Genomic DNA, 22,222 nt, shown 5'->3' with positions numbered 1-22,222 from the left:
TTGAATTTTGCCTTTTGGGGAATAAATATTGATGATGTTTATTTGTTTGTTGTTGTTCCAAATGCTGACGCCGAGAATTTCAGTATGTGGGGAGTGAAAACAGTCGAGGTTGATTTCGGCAGAGAGGAAGGCCCTGGGGATAATTGTCATAAGGCATCCCTCAGCGCCCACTCCTTGATCTTTATGATAAATAATGGAGTTGGAAAAGGTAAAGTGGTTATTTTTCAGAAAGGTCTTTTGGATAGCAAAAATGTTGTTACCTAAAAGGGGGGTCTGCTTGAAGTACAGGCGCTTATTCATGATACTACCACAATTCCATTGGACAATTGACGCAACTTCAGCGAAAAAAAAAGAAAAGACAAAAAAAAACGCCCACCAGACCAAGGGGAGGAAATGAGCCAAAAAAAAGGGGGAGGGCCCGAAAAAAGTGGCCCAATGTCACCGAGGACCAAAGAGGAGGGAGAAAGAGGATGAGCCGGGTTGGGTGGGAAAGAGCTGAGAGATTCGACATGAGAAAAACTGCTGGAGAGGAATTAGGAGCGTTAGGGACTTTCCTAGGACGTTCAGGGCTAAGGGGCAATTTTGAAAAGACGTTGGTGAGCATGTTTTAGATACTAGAAAGAGTTATTCATGGCTTGTTTGAAGATTTTAGATTGAATTTCGACAACTTTGTTGAATCTTTCCTCTATCCTCTCCAGGGCCTCAGGACACTTTCAACTTTAATCTTTAACTGTTCCTGGTGGTTTGGGACTCCTTCTATCCTGACAACTGGGGCAAAGGAATAATTTTGTTCTTTGCGGTATCTACTCTTGGCTTCGGGAAATGATAAACAATTAACACATTTGATATTTAAGAAATTCATTTCTTCAATGTACTTATAGGGCATGATTTGTCTGAAGCCAAGTGATCCCCCTGACAAAGTGTGCACCTTTTGGTAGCACTCTCGCAAGAGGCAAATGTATGATGTTCAGCACAGCAGCCACATACAATTTCTGATTTACAACTCTTGGTGCTGTGATTATACTGATTGCATTGGGTGCCCTTGGTCTATATAGATACAGTTCAACATTGTGGTTGGTACACCACAGTTTGATTGTAGAAGGGAGGTTGGTACCATAGATGGTGACTAGGACTGATTCACTTTGATGTTTGACTCCTTCTTTAAGGTAAGAAAATCTACGAAGTTCTTTGCTATATGCTCCTTGTTTGTATACTTCGGTGGCTAAATCATTGAGACTGACTTCAATTAGGATGTTATAGAAAAGGAACCGAGTAGCAGTTCCATCATTCAAGAGTGAACATTCTGTCATAATGTTGAAGATTTCCTTTTTAGCTAGCAGTTCTTTAGTGCATGCTGCACTGTAAGTTTTCACGATCATATGGTTAGCGCAGGTGAAATCGATTGACTCAATCTCAGGGCTCCCAAATGGTCCGCTTTAGACCGCTTTTTAACATTTTGGTCCGTTTAGTCCGCTTTTATATTGTTTTTACTCAAAAATCAGATTTAAAAAATTTTCAATACATTAAAAGATACTGTGTGTTGACGTTTGTTATGCCCGAATATGCGGCCGCGGCGCCGTTTTTCTATTGAACCTGACTTTCTAGTATTATTTCGCTTCAGATTGACGTCATTACTCCTCCTTCGACCGCTGTAACATCTGAAATCTAGCAAATGGAGAGGTTTGGGGGAGGAGTTTATGGCATCAGATCAAAGCATTTTGCTATCAATATTTCTCACGAGTTTGTACGCCCTTGTAAAAAGAAAGAATGTTTCATCAGTGCAATTTTTTGAACTTGTGTTCGATATGTAACATCTCGAAAAATTACTTTCCCTGTGTTTGCGAGTTCAATCTTTTTGCATCTTGTTAATATTTTGATGTTTTTGAGAATCAGAAGTTGTTTTAACATTCATTAACTTAGATTAGCTTATTTTATGTTTAATTACAATAGATAAAAAACTACTTCTTTTTTCGGAACCATGTTGACTTCAAACTTTCTTGGACTTCGCCGAAAATTGCTTGCTGGGTTTTGAGATTTCAATCTCTTTGCATCTTGTAAATATTTTGATATTTTTGGCAATCGGAAGTTATTTTACCATAACACCTCCTTAGATTAGCTTATGTTTCGCTTAAATTTAATATACAATTAACTTTTTTATTTTTGGAACCATAGCAACATTGAACTTTCTCGCACTTCGCGGAAAGTGCTTAACGTCTTTGAGATTTCAATCTTTTTGCATCTTGTAAATAATTTGATATTTTTGTCAATCAGAAGTTATTTTGACATACTCCACCATAGATTAGCTTATTTTTTGTTGAATTTTAATAGATAATAAACTACTTTTTTTTTCAAAACCATGGCACCATTGAACTTACTCGCACTTCGCGGAAAATTGCTTGTGTTTGAGATTTCAATCTTTTTGCATCTTGTTAATGTTTTGATATTTTTTGCAATCGAAAGTTATTTTGACATACGCCACCATAGATTAGCTTTTTTTGTTTAATTTTAATAGATTATAAACTTAGTTATTTTTGGAACCATAGCAGCATTGCACATTATTTTAACATTTTTGGAAATTGGAAACTGTTTCGACATGTGCTACCTCAAATTATATAATTTAATTTTATTTTTAAAAACTAAAACTTTGTATCCTTATTTTTATTTTTTTTTTAAATACTCATAATGAGTATTTTCAATTTAAAAGTATAGCTCTATGAATCTGAACTTACACATTTATTTATTACATTAAGTTATCCAGTAAAAGCAGGCTCAAATTTACACTCATTGTATTTATCGCTTAAGCAGTGTTTGTATATTTTTGGGTGTGGTGACTTTAATAAAAAATTTTCTTTTTCACTAATTTTTATATATACTTGAAGACAGTTACAATATTTTTTGGTGTCCGAACAACTAATACATACATATGAAGAAATGATTTGGATACTTAGCATACTAATAAATCATTTGGCAAATCTCTAATATTTTTGAACTTAGTCAGTAGCGTAGCCAGAAATTACCTCCTGCTATGGTGTGTGTGTTTGGTTATGAACTCTCATATATATATAAACTTACCATATTTAGGTTGGAAATATGTGTAAAAAACCAAGGGCTGTGGAGGGGAGGGGGACCTTCTGGCCTCTAAACTATATCTTCTTGTCTTGCGGTACCTTATATCAAAATGAATTATGTTTAAACTGGTTATGTGAAAATTTTTGTAAACTACTATGTGCCAAGGTGTTTACTGTAATAATTTAAGTATGCACTGATTATCGGTCACTTAGGTGATTATTTTTAATAAGCCAGTTTTTACCTGTTAATTAGTAGAAAATTTACTTTACAATTAAAGTTACTCTGTAAGATGGTCAGTTACATACTTGCTTCTGACCCCCCCCCCCTGTTTTGACTCGGTAGGCCATTTTAATAATAATTATCCATTTATATGAAATCAATTTAAATAAAACAAGATTGATAATAGATAAGCAAAGAGCTTACCTTCATTTGTTCATCTGTTGTTCACGTTGGGCCTTCTCTCTATAATCATTTTATATTCCCTTTAATTGTGTAGTGTTGTCATTATTACATGCTTTATGTAGTCACTGCTCAATAATTTAACTAATAAAGAAATTAAATACGTTTATTAGCTAACGTTACATCACATATCTACACACTACGGTGGTTCGAGAGAGACTGACTGTTTTACAATATGGACGCGAACGCGGAACAAAAATGAAAAAGTTTTGGTTTGGATTTGAAAGTTTGCGTTTCAGTTTACAGTTTTGGTTTGCGTTTAGCAAGGTTCCTCTTCAGTTCACTTCAAAGATCACTATTGGAACGTCATTTCTAATACCCCCCCCCTCCAAATGTTTGTGTAAATAAGATAATTCAATGGATAAAAAGTTCAGTTGTACAGAAGGTGATAAGGATTTATCATTAAAAATCATTATTATGGTTAATTAACGAATTATCTTTACGTATTTAGTGCCAGGCAGCTAATTTGCCTTTTGGTGCTTCCCTGGGTTTAACTATGAATGGTCCTCCCAAGGTCCTCTTTTTAATCCTAACTGGTCCTCTTTGGTCCCCTTTTTGATTCAAACTGGTCCTTTTTTACCCTTTTCTATGGCTAAAATGTGTTGGGAGCCCAGCAATCTAGGTTGTAGTTTATGATAGATTCTTGAAACTCTTTTTGATTACCAAGGGTTTGTTACGGGGGGAGACCGACTGTGGATTTGTCCTTAACTTTATGAAGGATGCAAAAATGCCAGGTTGCTAGCAATGGCATCAGTGGTCGTTGGATTATCAGACATACTTTGAAAAAAAAAATTTAAGGTCCTCCATTCCTGCCATGAGATTGATAGCAGGTAAATGACACTGTAACAAGAAAATCCAAGAACTGGAAAAGTAAATAAAAGCTACCTTACCTGAGCGAGAGTACCCACCACACAAGTAAAAGACAGCAACAACCTTGTCTCAGCTACTTGCAATAGCATAACCAAAAAGGGGGAAAGAATACCAAGAAAACTTGACTAAGCCGGAGGGGAGCCCCAAGAACAAGAAGCAGGAGCTATAAACTGCTTAAAATAAATAAAAAAGACAAAGGAAAAAAAGGGCCAAACGCCCGTCCCATGTCCGCGAGAGAGGCTGCAATGCAGCAACACACGCAAGCGCTTCGACTGTCGAACTGCAACTAAACCACGAGGAAAGGAACAGTTAAGGTTGCTGTCATCCCTCGTCTGTTGTAATTTTGCTTTATGGTACAAGTTTTCTTATTTGATTTCTGCTAAAAATAAAGCACAAAAAAACTTAGAATTCCAAAGTTTCCCTATTGTTAGTATGGAATCCAAAATGCATTTCTTCAAATTATTCCAAAAACTCCTTTTTGTAGATACTGCCCATTACCTTCCCATAGCAGTTTACTTCCCTAAAGCTGAAAAATTAACAAAATAAAAGCATTATCTGCTAATTAAAAGAATTTAACAAATTTTCATTGTTCTAATTAAGGGGATTCCAGATGCAACTTTCAGTTTTTTCTATTTTTACTCTTTTGTTCCTTATACTAATAATAATCGTTTTCTTAAATAGGTCATGGAAGCTCTTACCCAAGCAACTTCATCAGTAATCCTGTTTGATCCTTTGCGGAGTGACACCAGCATTGCTGCATTCAAGGCATTGTCAAAAATTATTAAATCTTCTATTGGTCCTCATGGCAAGCTCAAGATTATGCAAAATGCTGATGGAGGCCACGTGATCGTAACTTCCTCATCTCAACGACTTTTCCAAAGTTTATCCATAAAAAATACAATTCTCAAATTAATAGTATCCTCTGTAAAATCACATTTAAAAATATATGGCAATGCTGGTTTAACTTGCACTTTGTTGATTCTTGAACTGATTCAAAATTCTATTCATTCAACTTACTCTTTGCCTTTAGTTGGAAAGCTTTATCAGATGTTTGGAAAACTTTATATCGATTGCTTGAATTTAGCTAATGGCAGTCTATGGGACTTGAACTTATCTAATTTATCACATTTACAATCTTTTATATATTCCATTCTAAATACAAAACCTGGATGCTTATTGACAGAAGATAACGAGAGGCATATTTGTACGTTATTGTTAAAAGCATTTTTGAGTACAATACCAAGTTCAGGATCTACAGTTTATGCTAATATATTCATTTTGTTACTTTAGAAGGCGTTCATGCTATGCAGTCCAGACTGTTTGCTGGCTTGCTAGTAAAATTTGAAGCTTCTCATGTTATACTGCAGAAATTAAAAACAACCGAGAATTTGAAAGTTGTATTACTAACTTTTTCTCTATCAAGTGATTTTGATTTTCCAACAACTTCTATTGAAACGGATTGTGAGGTATCGGTTTGGGAAATGACTCTTAAATATTTGCAGAGTTTCATTGAAATTCTCATGCGTATAGATATCAATGTTGTTGCTTGCCAAAAAGTTATTCATCCAAAACTGAGAAAAATTCTGGAAGATAATAACATATTAGTTTTAGAAAGGCTTGGATCCGAAGTGTCAAGAAATTTACAATTGCTTGGTAATTTATTTTCTTAGTACTGTTATTATTTATGATTTTTCAATTATCCTAATACTCATACAGTAGAACGTTGATTAACGTAAGTGATCAGTATCAGATCACATTCGATGAGTCATATTTTCTGTATAAAAGTAGGATAGATACTCAAATGGCTAGTAAGAAATTGTTGAAATTTTAACTCTGCATTCTAGCACATACATATTTGCAAAATTCTACCAAATCATAGTTACAAACACTTACGGTATTACCCCACATCAGCCAGCATGCCACAAAATTCAGGGTTTACCAGATTTTCAATAACACTTGCCTGGTCCTTTCCGACTTGCCAGAGAAATCGAGGTTAGGAAAAAATTTAATACTGTTAAAATATATATGTTCTGCTTAAAAATGAATATAAGTTCTATCATATCTTATTAGCATTAATAAACAGTTTAATTAACAGTAAGTTACAGCCCCTAAACCAGTGCTAAAGCATTTGCCATAGCTATTTAAAAATAAAAATTATTCTTACCTTTCTAAAAGGAACCTAAAATAAGTTATTTAAAAAAAATATGAACGAATCACAGTAACAATGATTACTTCGTAATTGATTACTTTATAGGCATATAATTAAATCCGTTAATAATGACCTACCATAAATAACAAGCACATATTTATGTAATACACGATTTTTTTTTTAAAACAAGTCTTATTTTCGGGATTTATTTATTTATTTTTCTTACCGTAGTTTGCTTCAGTAATTTGCTTTCTGATTATGAAACTGAATGAAAAAGTGAACTTATGTTTTGTTGCAAAATAAACCTCAAATTATCCGACATGCTGGAAAATTCACATTTCCCGGCATGCTGGTCAACCTCGCCTTTTTCCGGCATGCCGGCTAATGCGGTAAATTTTTCACTAAGTATTACAGAAGACAGATAATGCATTGGAAATTTAATGTGATTTATTGTTGTGAACTTTGAGCATTATTGTGCTATCAATAATGCAGTTAATTGAATTTTTTATTCTTTTTTTAACATGAATATGTAATGAAGTAGAAGTAATTATGATTAGTTTTCTTATTTGAATGCTTTTGAATTTAAAAGTGCTTTAAACAATGTTGAAAATAAGCAGTTAGTCTCATTTTGAGGCCAAAGTTTTGATTTGATGCCTAGAGTTTAATTAGGCTCTCTCTTATTTTTGACTTAGGCCTGCATCGGAAGTGAGGCATATACACTGTGAGACATATACACTGCAAGAAATATTTCTGTGAGACATATAAACTGCGAGAATTATTTTTTGTTTCATGGATGATTTAAAAAACATTTTAAGACTAAAAATGAACTAAATATCCACCATTCAACATGTTTAATTTTTGCACATATGCTCTGATTTCATGGATTATCCCAATCAGGCCCAAATTATTGCACAGGCACTTGGGGGCTTGTGCCATGGTATTCCTGAGGGGCAGGAAATTTTTCTTCACTATATGAAAATGCTTTTGTTTTCTAGAAAACCTCAATTTTCGAAACGTCACTCTTTGAATGCATGATGTGTTATGAAATAGGTATGTCGTCCCCTCAGAGCAACACTAAGACATTTAATCCCAGGAATAATACTACGATATCCTACTGTTGCTCTGACTCGACGATTTATCTAAAGGTTAATGTGATGAATTCAGTTAGTATTGATTATAACTGCTTATAACTTTTCATAATGCCAAGTTAGAATAACCAGTAATGACAAACTAACCATGTAAAGTTAATTGAGCATTCAGAGGGGGCAAGAAAAACTGAAAGGGCCCTAAGTATGGAAACTTGTAAGTTCAACCCTGAGTTTTCTGGATAATGGAGTTGTTTGCTTAAACAGCAAACTGTGGGAGGCATATTAACAACAGGCATATTTCTCGCAAGAAGAATTTTTACTCCATGGTTGTCTTTAGAATTATTTTAAATAATTTCAAAATTATTCCTGATATTCAATTTATTTGTGTGCCAAAGTGGACATTTTCAAAACTTTTTGTCAAACTGAGGAACTATCTTCTCTTTTAAACATCCGATTTTTTTTCTTCAGGAGTACCTGCAATTTCTCATACTGTCCCCTCAGCAGAAGTAAAATATGGCATTGTTTCTGTTTCTGAAGAGAAAATTGGAAAGTCTTTCTTTTTATTGCTGAAAAATAAAGAAAAGCCATTTTCAACAATACTTATTTGCAATTATAATGAAGAAACTGTGTTAGAAACAAAGGTATGAGACAGTTGCTTTTATCTTTAAATTTGTTTAACCTTTTGCTTGTATTACGTAGATTGTCTGTGTATATATATATATTAGGGTGTATCAAAACTTTTATGTTTGTATTTCTTTTTCTAAAAATTGCTTGTCCCTGCATTAGTTTTATTCTAAATAGTCGAAAAGAGTATGAACATGAAGTTTCATAGGTTTTGAATATAATCTATGTGGTCAACCTGTCTCGTAAAAAAATGAACATTTTGAAAAAAGCCAGCATTACGAAGAAAAATAAATATCTACTAGTCGTCCCGTGCAGAACTCCGCACTGTGCTTCGAATCGTTTCATAAGGCATTTCGCTGTTTAAGAATTTCAAAGGAAGAACATTATGAAGAAGAACCGAAAAAAAGTAAGCGCAGAAGAGAAGGCATGTAATTTAAAGACATCAGTAACAAAACCTCGTTAAATACAACGTTGTGATAATTTGGTTGTGATAATTTGATCATCGCTCACCTTTTGGTCGTACATATTTTCAATTCAAACATAAATATCATTAAAAGTGGCTGAGTAGTGACTCGTGAAAAAGCAATAATTGTGCATGTAAAAAAAACAGGTTGTGGCAAATACAGTCCTGCCCATGTGAGTCTGACGGGAAAAAAAGAAACATTAAAGAGATATTTATTGGCATGGATTCGAATTGGCGCCATTCTGATTAACAGCCCGACACCCCAACAAACCTAGCAATTGCGCCTTCCTTTTCGAAAGCTATTCATTGAAGGAATGCGTAGTAAAAAACAGCAAAAAACCTTTTTGCCAAAAAAAATAATAATAATAATAATAAGACCATGCTTCTATGTTTTGTCATTAACCAGCATGATACGATATATTTATAGCCGCACGCTCTACCGAAAAAAAAAATTATCAATTTAACCGAACAACTAAGTTCAGTGCTTTTAAGCTTTATTAAAATATGAACACATACACAGGCTATTTTTTTTTTTTTTTTTTTTTTTTGCCGAAAGCGACGTAAAAAATTGGAAAACTGCATTAGAACTTTGCAAAAAAAAAAATGCATAAGAACTACAGGCTGCATTAAGGTTTTCAAACAGCAAGGGGCGTTTTCGAAAACTTGATTTTTCGACCGTAAGTCTTTTTTTCTTTATTAGCCAGCCTGATAAGTTTTAAAATGAGAAGGGAATAATATATAAGATAAGATATTGAAGAAACATTTTTTTATTCTTGAAAATTTTTACAATTTGTTACCGCAGGCTGCTTGAACCGTTATAACTTAGATGGCAACACATGTTCATCATTTAACAGCACGGTTAAAATACAAAATAAATGTAACTATGCTCTTTTTTAAGCGTAGCTTTTCGAATGTAGTAAAAATGTGATAAGCTATTTGTTTTTTTGCAAAAAGAAGAAAAAATATATATTTTACCATTCAAATTGAGGTAGTAATTTTTTTATTTGTACAAAGAGTCAAAAACTCATTAGAAGAATATATATTTCAATATACGATTTATTATTTTTTTTCTGAACAAAAAACAATTCTATTGTAGTCTGAAATCTTAAACCTGTTAGTTATATTTTCGCTTACATTATGCTTTAATTTTCTTAGCAGAGTCAAAGCTTAAAAAGAAAAAAAAAACGTTCGATTCAGAAGTAATTTAGCACAAAGTCACTTCAGGTTATCATATCAGCAAGGAGCGTTTCCTTCTCATTAATTCTATTTCTTCGTAGTTGTTATGCACTTAATTAAGTATTCATGAAATGCGCGATATTTCTCTAATTTTTTGTTGCAGATTGTCCGGACGTGGGCCCGAACACGAATTCTCCTGGTTACAAAGAGAACGCTCTGCCGATCAAACTATTCAGCTCTGTCGGTCATAGCGCAAATTAAAGTTATAAGTTTAACCGAAAACCTCATTCAGGTTCTTTAAAACGGGTTTTTTGGCTGGAAAAAAAACAATTTTTAGACCGTGGGTCTATTTTTCGTCAGTAGCCAGCACCATAAGCTTTAAAATAAGGCGTAAATCAAAGAAATCGATCAAGGATTGAGGAAAATCTGGCGTAGAAACCAAAAACAGGCTACAGAAATAATATATAAGGATTTTTATAAAAATATGAAATTAAGATTGATTTGGGATACAATAGAAGGAACTATATCCATATGCTAATTATTTTCTAATTTTGTTTCAACTCATGCAAGCACACTAAATTTAGGAATGAATCAATTTTGGTCATTTTTGTAGATTTCTTAATCTTGTGGTTGCTCTTGTTAAATAACTAATGGTAGTAAATTTCATGTTTTGAGGATGTGATGAACTTAGTATTTAGTTTGACCTCTCACTCTGAAGTCTTCAACAACATATAGTGTTTTAACTTTGAAGAATGGTGTAGGGTGCAGAACTTAGCCGCACCAAAACGCCTTCCGTTAGTAATTAGTAAAGTTGTAGAAATGAAAATAAATTTAGGAATCTGCTCCAGTTAAATCAGAAGGACTTGTATTTATGGTAAACTCTTCCAAAAACAATTTTGGAAGCTTTCGTTTTCCCAAAGCACTTGCTACATCTACCTTTAATTTAATAGCAGTGTTGGAACAAAAATGTAGTAAGATAAATAGTCATTACTGATTTTTTGTCTTATAAGGAATTGGTTGCATTGTGGTGTATTCAACTAATCCAACTGATATTGTAATCGTAGTGAAGTCAGAGCCAGATGTCACTGGGATTACTATAGTATCCGTTTGACATGCCACATTGTTAAAGCTTATTTTTATGGCACCTAAGCTTGTTTTACATTAATGGGAAATGATCAGTCAGAACTTTATAATGCCAGGGTTGCCAACTGCTCTGCATGTTGTGGAGTTGCTCTACGAAAATGGCGAAATTCCGCTGCTCCACAAAGAAGTTCTTTTGCTCCGCATTTCCTGGCAGAAAGTTTTCAAGCTTAAATTTTGCTTTTTTATCATAACAAACATTTAAATGTGGGAGATTTAAAAAATACTTATACAGTGAACTCTATATTCTGAACACTTGTGGGAATGAGCAAAAGTGTTCAGATTATAGGGGTGTTCGTTATTATAGGGAGACTGGAAATGTAGAAATGCATGCATATGTATTCTACTGTGTTAATGGGCTATGTTCATTACTTTGCCAAGTGATCAATACCAGTTATTAAAATAGAGGTGCTGAATTTTGGTTTGGTTGCTGATGATGTCTGATTAATCTCAGTTGGACGTAAACTCTTGCATTTCTTTCTATTTTAATTTAAAACGTTTTACATTACAAACAACTATAAAATACTGCAATACAGTAATCTGTACAATACCTCTAAAAAAAGAATAATTTTAATATGTTTTTGCATTGTGTATTCTCATGCAAGGTACATGTTATCAACCAATTGTTTGAGTGAAAAGGTTTATGGGGGATTCTCAAGCGCATATTGCTTGTAGTTAATCGTACATTAAAGGTCTTGAATGGGTGAATTCTTGAAATGTGCAGTTCAGTGGCAGAAACTTCAGGCTCATATTGCTCAGCTGAATGATTTTATGAAATGCAGCAATATCTATGAAAATAATCTTTCTTCTTCCTCTCTTAATATTCTTTAATCATTGTGATAAAATTGAGAAGGTATTTAAGGCTTTACAATTTGCTTCATAGGAATTCCAGAGTACCAATTGTGAACATGTTCAGTATAGAAAGAGGTAATAATTGAACAGGGTTAAAAGCAGCATTCGTAATACTGGGGTCACTTGACGCAGGGCCCTGCCAATTAAACCAAACATCAGCAGCCAACAGAACAAATCCACCACCAAAGACGAAAGAAAATAAAAGCGACCAAGAACAAGTTTACACGACAGAACAAGTTGGGGTTTTTTGGGTTTTTCACCCCTCTGTATCTCAGCCCCATGAAGACCCCCAGAGTTGATTTTTGGTGCGCAATCTCTAGTAGCCCCTGATGCCGTAAACCAAAATACAATCCCCTGGACCATCAGGAGTAGGAGGTATTAAAGTTATAAGATCGCTGTTCAAAAAAGTTTTCGCTTTCTTTGACAGGGCTACAGCCCAGACGAAAAAAGGAATCAAGCTGAAATTTCGCACACACATTCCTTGTGCCCTACTGCTGTGCCTTTTGTATCATTTGACCCCCTCCACCCTCGTTTTTACCCCACAAATCGTACCTTCCAGGGGTTCTGCAGCAGCCCCCGGGGGGGGGGCTATGGCAATGATTTTTTGTATACATATTCTTGGGGGGGGGGGGCATTGAGGACATATACAAAAATTCGAACCCCAGGGACATCATGGGCCGGAGTAATTAAAGTTTGAAAATCCCTAATTTCCCCTAAATTCATATGTACTTACTCTCAGCTTATAGGGTTTGTTAATCTTTGACTGCAATTGCAAGGCTAGAACAGATCTAAGATCTAATGATTATTCAAAAGTCATCTTTGGAAATGAAATTTAATCAAGACTAATAAAACAGATCCAACAGTCCATCCTAAACGTTAAATCGCGGATATCACAAATTTGCCACAGCGACTGCGCATGCGCGCAGACTTAGCTCATCGGGATTTCTGTTTTAAGATTCTGTGTAGCTTGTTTATATTTAAGCAGAGAAACATTAAAGAATAAGATTAGAATAGTCTCCCCCCAACCCCAATTTCGCCAATACGAAATTTCTTTTTTTCCTGTTTTTCAGTGAAGAATAGCACTTTTTATTGGTTTGCTTATTTTCTAAATTAATGCATTTTCACAAACATAACACATTATAAATTGAAATATATGATATATGTGTGTGGATATCCGTATTTTGCAGTAATTTGTTAACAGACAAAATTTTTGCAATTAATTTAAGCAAGACTTTTGAAATGAGCTAAGTCCACGCGCATACACAGTCGCTGTGGCAAATTTGTGATATCCGTGATTTGACATAGAGTACAGTTGCGTACATCTTCTGACTCATTCAAATTTAAAATATTTATAAAGACTTGTTTTTTTTTTTTTTTGCTTGGTCATAACATACGTTATTTTGTCTTTTTAGTGAACTTTTAAACAAAACTAGGTATTAAACAAGACAAAGAGTTCTATAGTACAGTTGCGTACATCTTCTGACTCATTCAAATTTAAAATATTTATAAAGACTTGTTTTTTTTTTTTTTGCTTGGTCATAACATACGTTATTTTGTCTTTTTAGTGAACTTTTAAACAAAACTAGGTATTAAACAAGACAAAGAGTTCTATCAAAAGGAAGATAAATTATCCAACAATTAAAATTATCCCATAAAACGTAAAATAATCCGCGATTTAAGAAAAGAAGTCATTAAATAAAAGCTAGATTGATATAAACCGCAAGTTGTAAAATATTTTTAAAAAAAAACTTTTGCAGCAGAGAGGATACAAGGATAGCAATAAAATTTAAACGGGCCAACTCTCACCAAACGAACATAGAATCTTACTGGTCAGAAAATAGTATGATGTAAAATTAAGCTTGCCATTATTGTTCCTTAAATATACAAAACAACGTTGTTTCAATTGAATATTTTTTACTTGAAATTCTCAATTCTAAAAATACATACAAAGTAATAATATCAATGCAAAAAGATGTGATATCTCAGCAAAAACAACCCTGTTGTTAAAATTTCCCTGCCAAGAAAACCTTTAACTCTTCCCCACAAAAAAGAAAGCCTTCATCCTAAACCCAAAAACCCTCAGCCTTAAAAAGTCATGATATCTAGTTTGAACGCCAAGTATCTGCCAAACTATCATCCCCCTGTTCTCTTTCATCACACCTACTTCCATTAGAACCTCCTCCCACCTTCAACTCCTCAGAAATGTGGATAGATCCTTTAAATTGTTTATCTAGTTTGGCAGGAAGCTTTTTACTGACCAAGCAACCACCTCAACTAGAAACCATAGTTGAGCCTGAATTCAGGGAACCAGAGGGCCTCAAACATGGCACTTTTTCATTTTTTTCGACAAAGTTTGGCAACCCCCGAAAGGCTGCACTAAAGGTCAGCCACAAAATTTACGATATATTGCAATTTAGGTACTAAATTCACATTGTGAACACAAGAACTTTTTTTGACTGATGCTTAGTACACAGAAATAATCGCATTTTTAAAAACGCTGATTTGGAAAAACCTCTACGTCGGGCTGCACTTTACGAATTTTTACAGGTCCCCAAAAATTTTTTTGGAGGAAAAGAAAAAAATACGTGTCTTCTAAAATCTTTAAAAGAATCCTCCATAAAAATCTGAGCAAAATCAAAAATGGTGTATCTGAATGTATAAACAAACATCCTATTTCTGCTCGATTCTTATAAAAACTGGCTCTTAAACTTTCGCGATTATGACGGGCTGGCCGAAACAAGAAAGTTAAAGCCTCGTGAAACTGAGTGCTTTTACAGCAGATCATTTCACAAAGCTTTTCGATAATATTCAGAATTCATTGTTTGCACACCAGTATACGTTACAACCAAATAGAGTATTAAGATTCCAATTTTGCAATTTGTCATTCATTGCATGAATCTTAATACTCAATTTAGTTTGTAAATAGGCTAAATAGTAAAGCACTTAACATTTTGCATAGCAGAGCTGCCTTTTCCAACCATAATCTGGTACTATTTGTTACTGTCCCCAAAGCAGAATACTTGACGATATTCTGCAATATAAAATCATTTGACCGAAATTGTTCTGCAAGTACTTCAAGTATTGTATACACAAGCACCCAAGGTGATTTTTTTTCCACAAATCGGGTGCCACCGAATCAAAATAGTTTCATACAGGATTTTTTATTTATTCTTTTTTTTTTTCAGTGTTTAAAACTTCACCATTGCTATGCATTTCTGTGGAACCTAAACCGATTGAGATTATCCAAAGATATTTCATATGCTTTCAAAAATGCACAGAAAGAGCAAAGATACAAAGTTTTACTAAAATCCAAACCTAGGTGTCAACCCACTTTTTTGGTCAACTTTATATGGCATGATAGAGTGATTAAAATAATATTAATAAATAAGTAAATTACTAAAATAATAAATGAAATGAGTTGACTTATGGTAACATATAATAAAACACTTCAAAACTTTATAAGTAATTGAAATATTTTCAGGATGCAAAAGGGTTGAAATCTCAAACAAGACTCACAATTTTCGGCAATGGAGGTGTTTCAATGTTGGCATGCTTCCAAAACATGCATTTATGGAGGAAATTGCAGTGGGTGAAAATCAATTGGGAAAAATAAGGAAAAGGGAAACCGAAAACACTAGAAAAATCTTAATCTTTTCAGATTTAGAACATAAATTTTTTGCAGAACATCTACTGATTTTCTATAACGTCTTCCAACTCAAGATAGAATTTTGCAAATTCTGCAGGTTTCTTTAAGTTCAAAGTAAATCTAAAGTTCCTGCAAATTACTTATCAAATTCGACATTTCTTCCTAGTTTTCCACCAAGTTATAATTTGCAAGAATTTTAGATTTTCTTCTAATTTAAAGAAATCTGCAGAACTTCTGCAAAATTCTATCTTGAATTGGAAGATATTTGTAGAATACTTGCAGTGTGTGCAGAAATTTTACAGAAACTTGTAAAATTTCTACAGAACATTTGTCTGAGTTTTCCTCTCACATTTGACATCGCGCAAATCCAGTAGTGTTCTGCTTTGGGGTGAATACTATTTGAGCCGCTCAGAAGCCAATGCGGTGAAGTCCAAAACACAAAAATTGAGAAAATTAATGTTTTTTAATACATTAGTTTTTAAAATTTTTGATTCATTAATTTAATTAGAAAAGTGTATAAAGTCTTTTTTCGAGGTGTAAACTCTGCAAAAAAACAAGATATGTACAGGATGTGTAAATAAAAACGTAAGTATTTATTTAAATAATGACAACATTTTAAAAATTTTAGGACTTATACCTTTTGGCAGCTGAAAAAGATCAGAAATTTATGTACAAATAATAAAATAACATTATTGTCATAAGTTTTACGTTTATTCATCATAACAAACATCATCTTCTTCCGAGTTATTTAAATGTAAATCTTGATCTCCACGTGTTTTCCTTAATGTCCTGTAAAAGTCGTGTTTACAGGGTTCGTACGGGTCATGGAAATCCTGGAAAGTCATGGAAAAAAAATAACAGAATTTCAGACCTGGAAAAGTCATGGAAAATTGAAATTTTCATTGAAAGTCATGGAAATTTATTTCAAGTCATGGAAAAATGTCATGGACAAAGAGAAAGGAACTGTAGTTAAAGGAGCATTTGAAATTGAGTGATTTAACAGTATAGGACATAAAAGCTATTAAAAATGGAAAATGGAATGATCCAAAAATCAAATCTGAATTTCGAAATCTCATTGCATCCACTTCTGTCGCAGCCGCTTGTCGTTTTTTGTAATGTGATTTTACTGCCTGGACATCACTTATTTTTAATTTTCTGTTATTTTCAACACTTCTTATGTTTCATATTTTGTAGTAGCAAAATTTCACGTTCTTAGTTTTGCCACACCCACTCAAAAAAAAAAAAAAGCAATTGAATTGCATGTGAGTTCAATTCCATCACTCGTAAGGACTTTATTATTAAATTTATCAGAGTTTATCTTAATTTGTTGAATCTTTTAGAAAATAAAGATCTTAAGTCAGGCAATAGAATATAGAAAAAGAGAAATTCTAATGCTTTATCACAGTAGTGCCCAACATAGGGCACACAAAACTAATCCATTCGACCCACTGCTACATTCAATGTTGGGAATTAAAAGTGTTCTGGAATTTCTGAACCTATTAATTTGTATGCATTTGAAATTATGCAAATTTGTAAACAAAACAAACATACTTTTGAATCAGAAGATTGATTCATTACTGAATGGTTTTTTCTGAAAAGATCTGGTTTAGAAACATGAAGAACTAAACTATGTGGCTTTACTTTAAAGAACCAAACTACTGTCAAGTTACGTGGATGATTAAAGGCACTGTTGGCACTGAAAGTTAACTTTTGAAGCAAATTTATTGAAACTTAGTGATGATTCATTCAACCTTTGTCAATTTCTATATCATTCTGCCTGTTTTAAAAAAAATATCAAAAATATATATCTTAATATGACATTTAAGCATCATCATATTCCCTTCACCGCATTTTTACTTTACTTAAATTTATATGATGAAGACAAATAAGAATAGTTTAGTTTTTTAAGTGTGCACTTATATTTTTTCCATTATGAGTAAGTGCTTCAATGAGGCTGTGGCATTCATATAAAGGTTTTGCTAATGCTCATTTCCAAATATTACCAAGTTTGAGATTAAATAGTGCTATTCTCTTCGTGTAATGAGGTCATGAAAATTTTCATTGAAGTCATGAAAAAGTCTTGGAAAAGTCATGGAATTTTTTCTCCAAATAGAGTATGAACCCTGTGTTTAATTGGAGGTATATACTTACATAAACACATGATGTCTTTTTTGTTTCTCTTGAAATTGTTCTGCCATTAGGATATAATATAGGCTAAGTTATGTTTTTTTAAATTTACTGGCCTACTTATTTTTTTTATATCAATTACATGAAAGGTATCCTCGTCAAAATTATGTTTAAACTTAATGCTGCTTGGGTTTGATCTTTCCAATTTTATCCATCTCATATTAACCCAATTGACTGTTAGTCCACTTGTTGATTTTTTTTCTGTTGGTAACAGCTTCTTCCAATGCTTTTGCGGATAGAAATTCTTGTGGATTCATTTCGGCAACTCTGAAAGGCTTCGTTTTTTTTTTTTTTTTTTTGCTCTTTTGTATTATATGATACCAGTCACTAGGGTTATGAATATACGGAATTTTTTTTGCATAAGCTTCTATAACTGCAAAATCAGCATCATTGGGCAAATAACTGTGCCCACTTAATAAAAGTGTAAGCTCAATTGATTCAGCTTTTATATCTTCACTCTGAACCAATTTCAGGAAACTTAACACAGTTTTTATATTTCGATTCTGTCCTGAACATGAATCTGAATACATTATAATTTTTTGAAAATCCTTTGCGTACAATTTAATGTGTTTAATTAAACACGATGACACTTCTTGTGAACCCTGTGATGCTTGGGTTATAGCCAAACATACATGTAGCCCTCGTTAGTCTTTAAATCATGGCAACCAAGATTGTATACATATAAGTTTCTCTTTTAATAAGTTACTGATGTGGATAGTTTTGGAAATGGTAATGCTTTTTCTAAATCAAAACTAAACCCGTATATTTCGTCTGAAGCTCTTAGTCGATCATTAGCCATACTATACGATGTTAGCCATACTAAACGGTTAACTCTCCTTGAATTAGAATGAAATATCGTATCACTTTCACTGTGTCCTATTTCCATTGACATTTTTAGTTTTTATACCCTTACAATAAATCTTTTTAATTATTTTAAAAAGTCAGAGTTTTTACAGTTATTAAAGAAAATTTATTTAATTTTTTGATAACACAATAATTTTCGCAAACACTTCAACGTAATATTTGTGTTCTGATGCACATGCATAAAACTCAAACGATTCTAATTAGAAGGTAACGGTTACAGTTACAATGAATATCTTGTTTTTCAGTGTTGCCAACAAATATCGAAAGAAGAAGAAGAATTAATTTTTTATTTCAAAGTTTATGTAAAAAATATTGATAAAAGGAGGACTTATTCACAATGGATTCTGAAATTATTATACAATATATTCAGAAGCTATTAAAAAAAGAGCTGTCTAACCTAGAAAAAAGTAACCTATGAGTAAATCCTTTAATAACTAAGAAGATTATTATTTATGTCATCAAAATTTCAAAAATTTAAAAAAAAAACAATGGACTTAACCGCATTGGCTTCTGAGCGACTCATTTGCTTTTAAAAGCTTTGAATTATAGTGGAAACATGAGAACAGTTTCAAAATCTCAAATTTGCAAAGAATGCTGTTATGTTTCCAATACAGAAATAGGTTTTTATTTTTAACTCTAGAACTTATTGTTTGTTTCTGAATATTTGTGTGTGATATAGATCGGCAGTTTAAAGGTACTGCAGTTGTTTTTGTTACGTTATATTTAAAATATATGGTATAATAAATTTATTTTCAGAAATTGCAGTGTTATGGTTAAAGCCCTGTTTAGTTCACAATTAAAACATTGTATCATAGTTTGTTATTTTACTTTACTTATGAAGCCTTTGTTTGAATTATCCAGGCTGTCTGCAAGCAGATTATTAACGCTTTGTTTCGATTACTAAAGAGTCAAAAAGTTTGCTGTGGAGCTGGCTGTACAGAAATTTTCATTTGTCACATTGTAGAAATGCAGGTAATGATTCTTTTTTTTTTGTGTGTGTAAATGATTTTTAATGGTAAATGGAGGATTTGTGCCCTTTTGCACAGCAGCCTCTGGTCACCACCTAAAAAAATAACGGTTGTTCAAGAGCCTCTTCTCTCCGCACGAATTTGTTGGAGACCAAAATTTAGTTTCTGACTGGTATTTAGTAGAGATGTACCAAGTATTCAGCCAATTTGCTGAGTACTCGATACTTGGCCAAATTTTGATCAGATACTCGGCCAATACCGAGTAGTTGTAAAAAATGGAATATTGTTAAGACAGATTTTAGAATTAATGAAAGAGTGCAACCGTATAATATACTGCAATCATTAACAGTTCAAATTTACAAGTTACATTTAAATTTTGAGAATAATGAAGTTTGTTATTCTTCAATGGAGTAAATCTTTTTATTGTCTGTAAGGTTAATAAAACTTATTAAAAATGAAGCAGTGTGAAAAATATGAAATTTTTTAATTATTATGTTTTGCAAACTAGAACCAGAGGCATGCACAGGGGAGGGGGAGGGACACCTGTTGACCTGAGCCTGAAGAGAGCCCATTATTTTTTTAATTATGCATGAAATATAGAGGTAAACAATATGGAGGAGGAACCAGAAAAGTCATTTGTGACGGGCCCCAAAATTTCTGTGCATACCCCCGACTAAAACAAAAATAGATTGATATAATTTGTTTTAATTCCAACTTGATTAATCATACTTATTATTCATTTGTGTATTTTTAATTTTGAAAATTACCTTTTTATAAAATTTTTGACACAAACAAAATCTTTTACATAATGCATAATTAAATTTCAGCTAGAATTTGGTTTTAAAAACTATTATATGTACATGAAAGTCTATACTACCATTCCAATAAGTTCGAAATTCATCATGTGTGTGTCGGTGGTTCTTCTTAAAGCATTATTGGAACTCGGTACTCGTCTGAGTAGTGAAAGGCCAAGTACTCGGCTACTTGGCCAAAGTACTAAAGTACTACTCGGCACGTCTCTAGTGTTTAGTGACAAATTTGGTGGTATGTGGGCACCACCAAGAAGATATCTTGTGACAATATCAGATGATTTATGAATCTAGATTTCAGTGGCATAGATTTTAACTTTTTTATCTGGCAGGTTATTAGAGGGATGAGACTGGGCTACAAACAAAATTCAACTTTTCAGTTTCTGATCAGTTAACTCTTTTACACGGTTCTTAAGCTCCTGGAGAATCTGGTAAAGTCACGAAAATATATATATCAATGAAAAGTAATAGAAAAGTTGGGGAAAATAAATTTGTGCCAAAACCTAAAAAATCAAAGAATTTTTGTTTCATAGGGATTAGAAGGAACTTACTCTGGTTGGAATATTGGATCACCAATAAAAGCCATGGAAGGACAGATCTTTCATGCAATCTTCTATTATAAAAATATACCCTTCACAAAATTCATTCTTTAAAAAATGGTCCTTTTAATATCCAAATTTAAACTTTTTACAACTTTTGTTTAACATAACCATGATATTTCTGAATTAAGAAAATGTTTGACTTGAAGACTTTTTGAATAAGTATTTCGAATTCGTAAAGTTTTGCATTGCGTTGAAGATTCACACCCAATGAAGTCAAATTTGAACTTGTCATATGATTCCAATAGAGTTAATGTATTTGAGGTTTTCATTATGGAGCAAAGCTATAAAGCAAAGGGAATTTCTTTTTACTTCAATATTTTATTACAATAAAATTCTATTACAAAAAATACTGATACAATGAAATTTCTGCTACTACGAACAAAGTTTGAAGTCGAATGAAGTTCGTTGTAACAGATTCTACTATATTAAGAACAATGATCTTCAATAAAAAAAATTCATCTCAATCTTGCAATATGTTCAAAAATTTTCTTTTGCTAATTCGAAAACTACTATTTCCTTTTGAAACTTTTTCTTATTCTTGGCAAATTTTTTGCAGGTAAAAGCAAAATTAATTGAACTGTCTGAAGAGATGAGATGCAGTACTGCACAAGTGCTGCATGTACTCAAAACATTTTTGCAAAGTGTTTACAATTTATCACTCTCCTATCATCAAGGATCTCTACTCAATTTTGTTACTGAAATGAAATTTAAGCATTTATGGAAAATACAGCCAAATGGCGAATTTCCAAACGGAAATATCAAGTGCATGTGTGGTAAATACTCTGCTGAATCAGTTGATCAGACTATGTGGAAAGTTTTTAATTATACAGCTTGTGACAGTAGCCCAAATTTTATAAATGAAGATGTAGGTGACAAAAAGACCAATTCTGTGATTTTGGATGAACTTAGTTGTAAAATCAATGCTCTAAATGTGGCTTTTGAATGTGCTTCTATGCTTCTGAGAACTTCTGTATGTATTTCCTGTCCAGTATAATTTTTCGAACAATAAATATTCTAATTTTCATAAATTTAGCTGTATTTTTTTCTAGTTTGTGTAAACTTATTGATGTTATTTTGTTGGCTACCTGCTTATTTATCTTTCACTGTGTTCAATTCTTAGCCAACATTTTCATCATTTCACTCAGTTTGTGCATTATGAAAACTGCAAAAATAAAAGTAACAAAACTGAAAAATATGTGAAGTAATGAATCCCAAGCCCTTAAATTCTTTTTGCAAAAAAAAGTTCTAGTAAAATG

The 22,222-nt window shown here is 32.8% G+C and overlaps 1 protein-coding gene across 1 annotated transcript; it reads left to right on the top strand.

Annotated features, from left to right (window-relative positions):
• Positions 1-5,085: 5,085 nt before the first annotated feature.
• On the top strand, positions 5,086-21,987 carry LOC129220170 (molecular chaperone MKKS-like). The gene is made up of 4 exons (XM_054854524.1): positions 5,086-6,051; positions 8,104-8,276; positions 19,449-19,559; positions 21,523-21,987. Exons 1-4 carry the CDS (start codon positions 5,703-5,705, stop codon positions 21,958-21,960), a joined length of 1,071 nt encoding a protein of 356 aa, XP_054710499.1. The 5' UTR covers positions 5,086-5,702; the 3' UTR covers positions 21,961-21,987.
• Positions 21,988-22,222: the final 235 nt, after the last annotated feature.

This window comes from Uloborus diversus, chromosome 4, assembly GCF_026930045.1.
Source record: "Uloborus diversus isolate 005 chromosome 4, Udiv.v.3.1, whole genome shotgun sequence".
NCBI classification, from domain to species: Eukaryota; Metazoa; Arthropoda; class Arachnida; order Araneae; family Uloboridae; genus Uloborus; species Uloborus diversus.
Note: the sequence above shows the minus strand (reverse complement) of the source record. Positions and strands in the feature narration are given on the sequence as shown.

What these genes read in the sequence shown, in the direction of transcription:
- LOC129220170 (XM_054854524.1), top strand. Translation starts at nt 5,703, where the DNA reads ATGCAGTCCAGACTGTTTGCTGGCTTGCTAGTAAAATTTGAAGCTTCT. An exon ending in AAACTGTGTTAGAAACAAAG is followed by an intron (nt 8,277 to 19,448) that starts GTATGAGACAGT and finishes TGAATTATCCAG; the next exon opens with GCTGTCTGCAAGCAGATTAT. An exon ending in GTCACATTGTAGAAATGCAG is followed by an intron (nt 19,560 to 21,522) that starts GTAATGATTCTT and finishes AATTTTTTGCAG; the next exon opens with GTAAAAGCAAAATTAATTGA.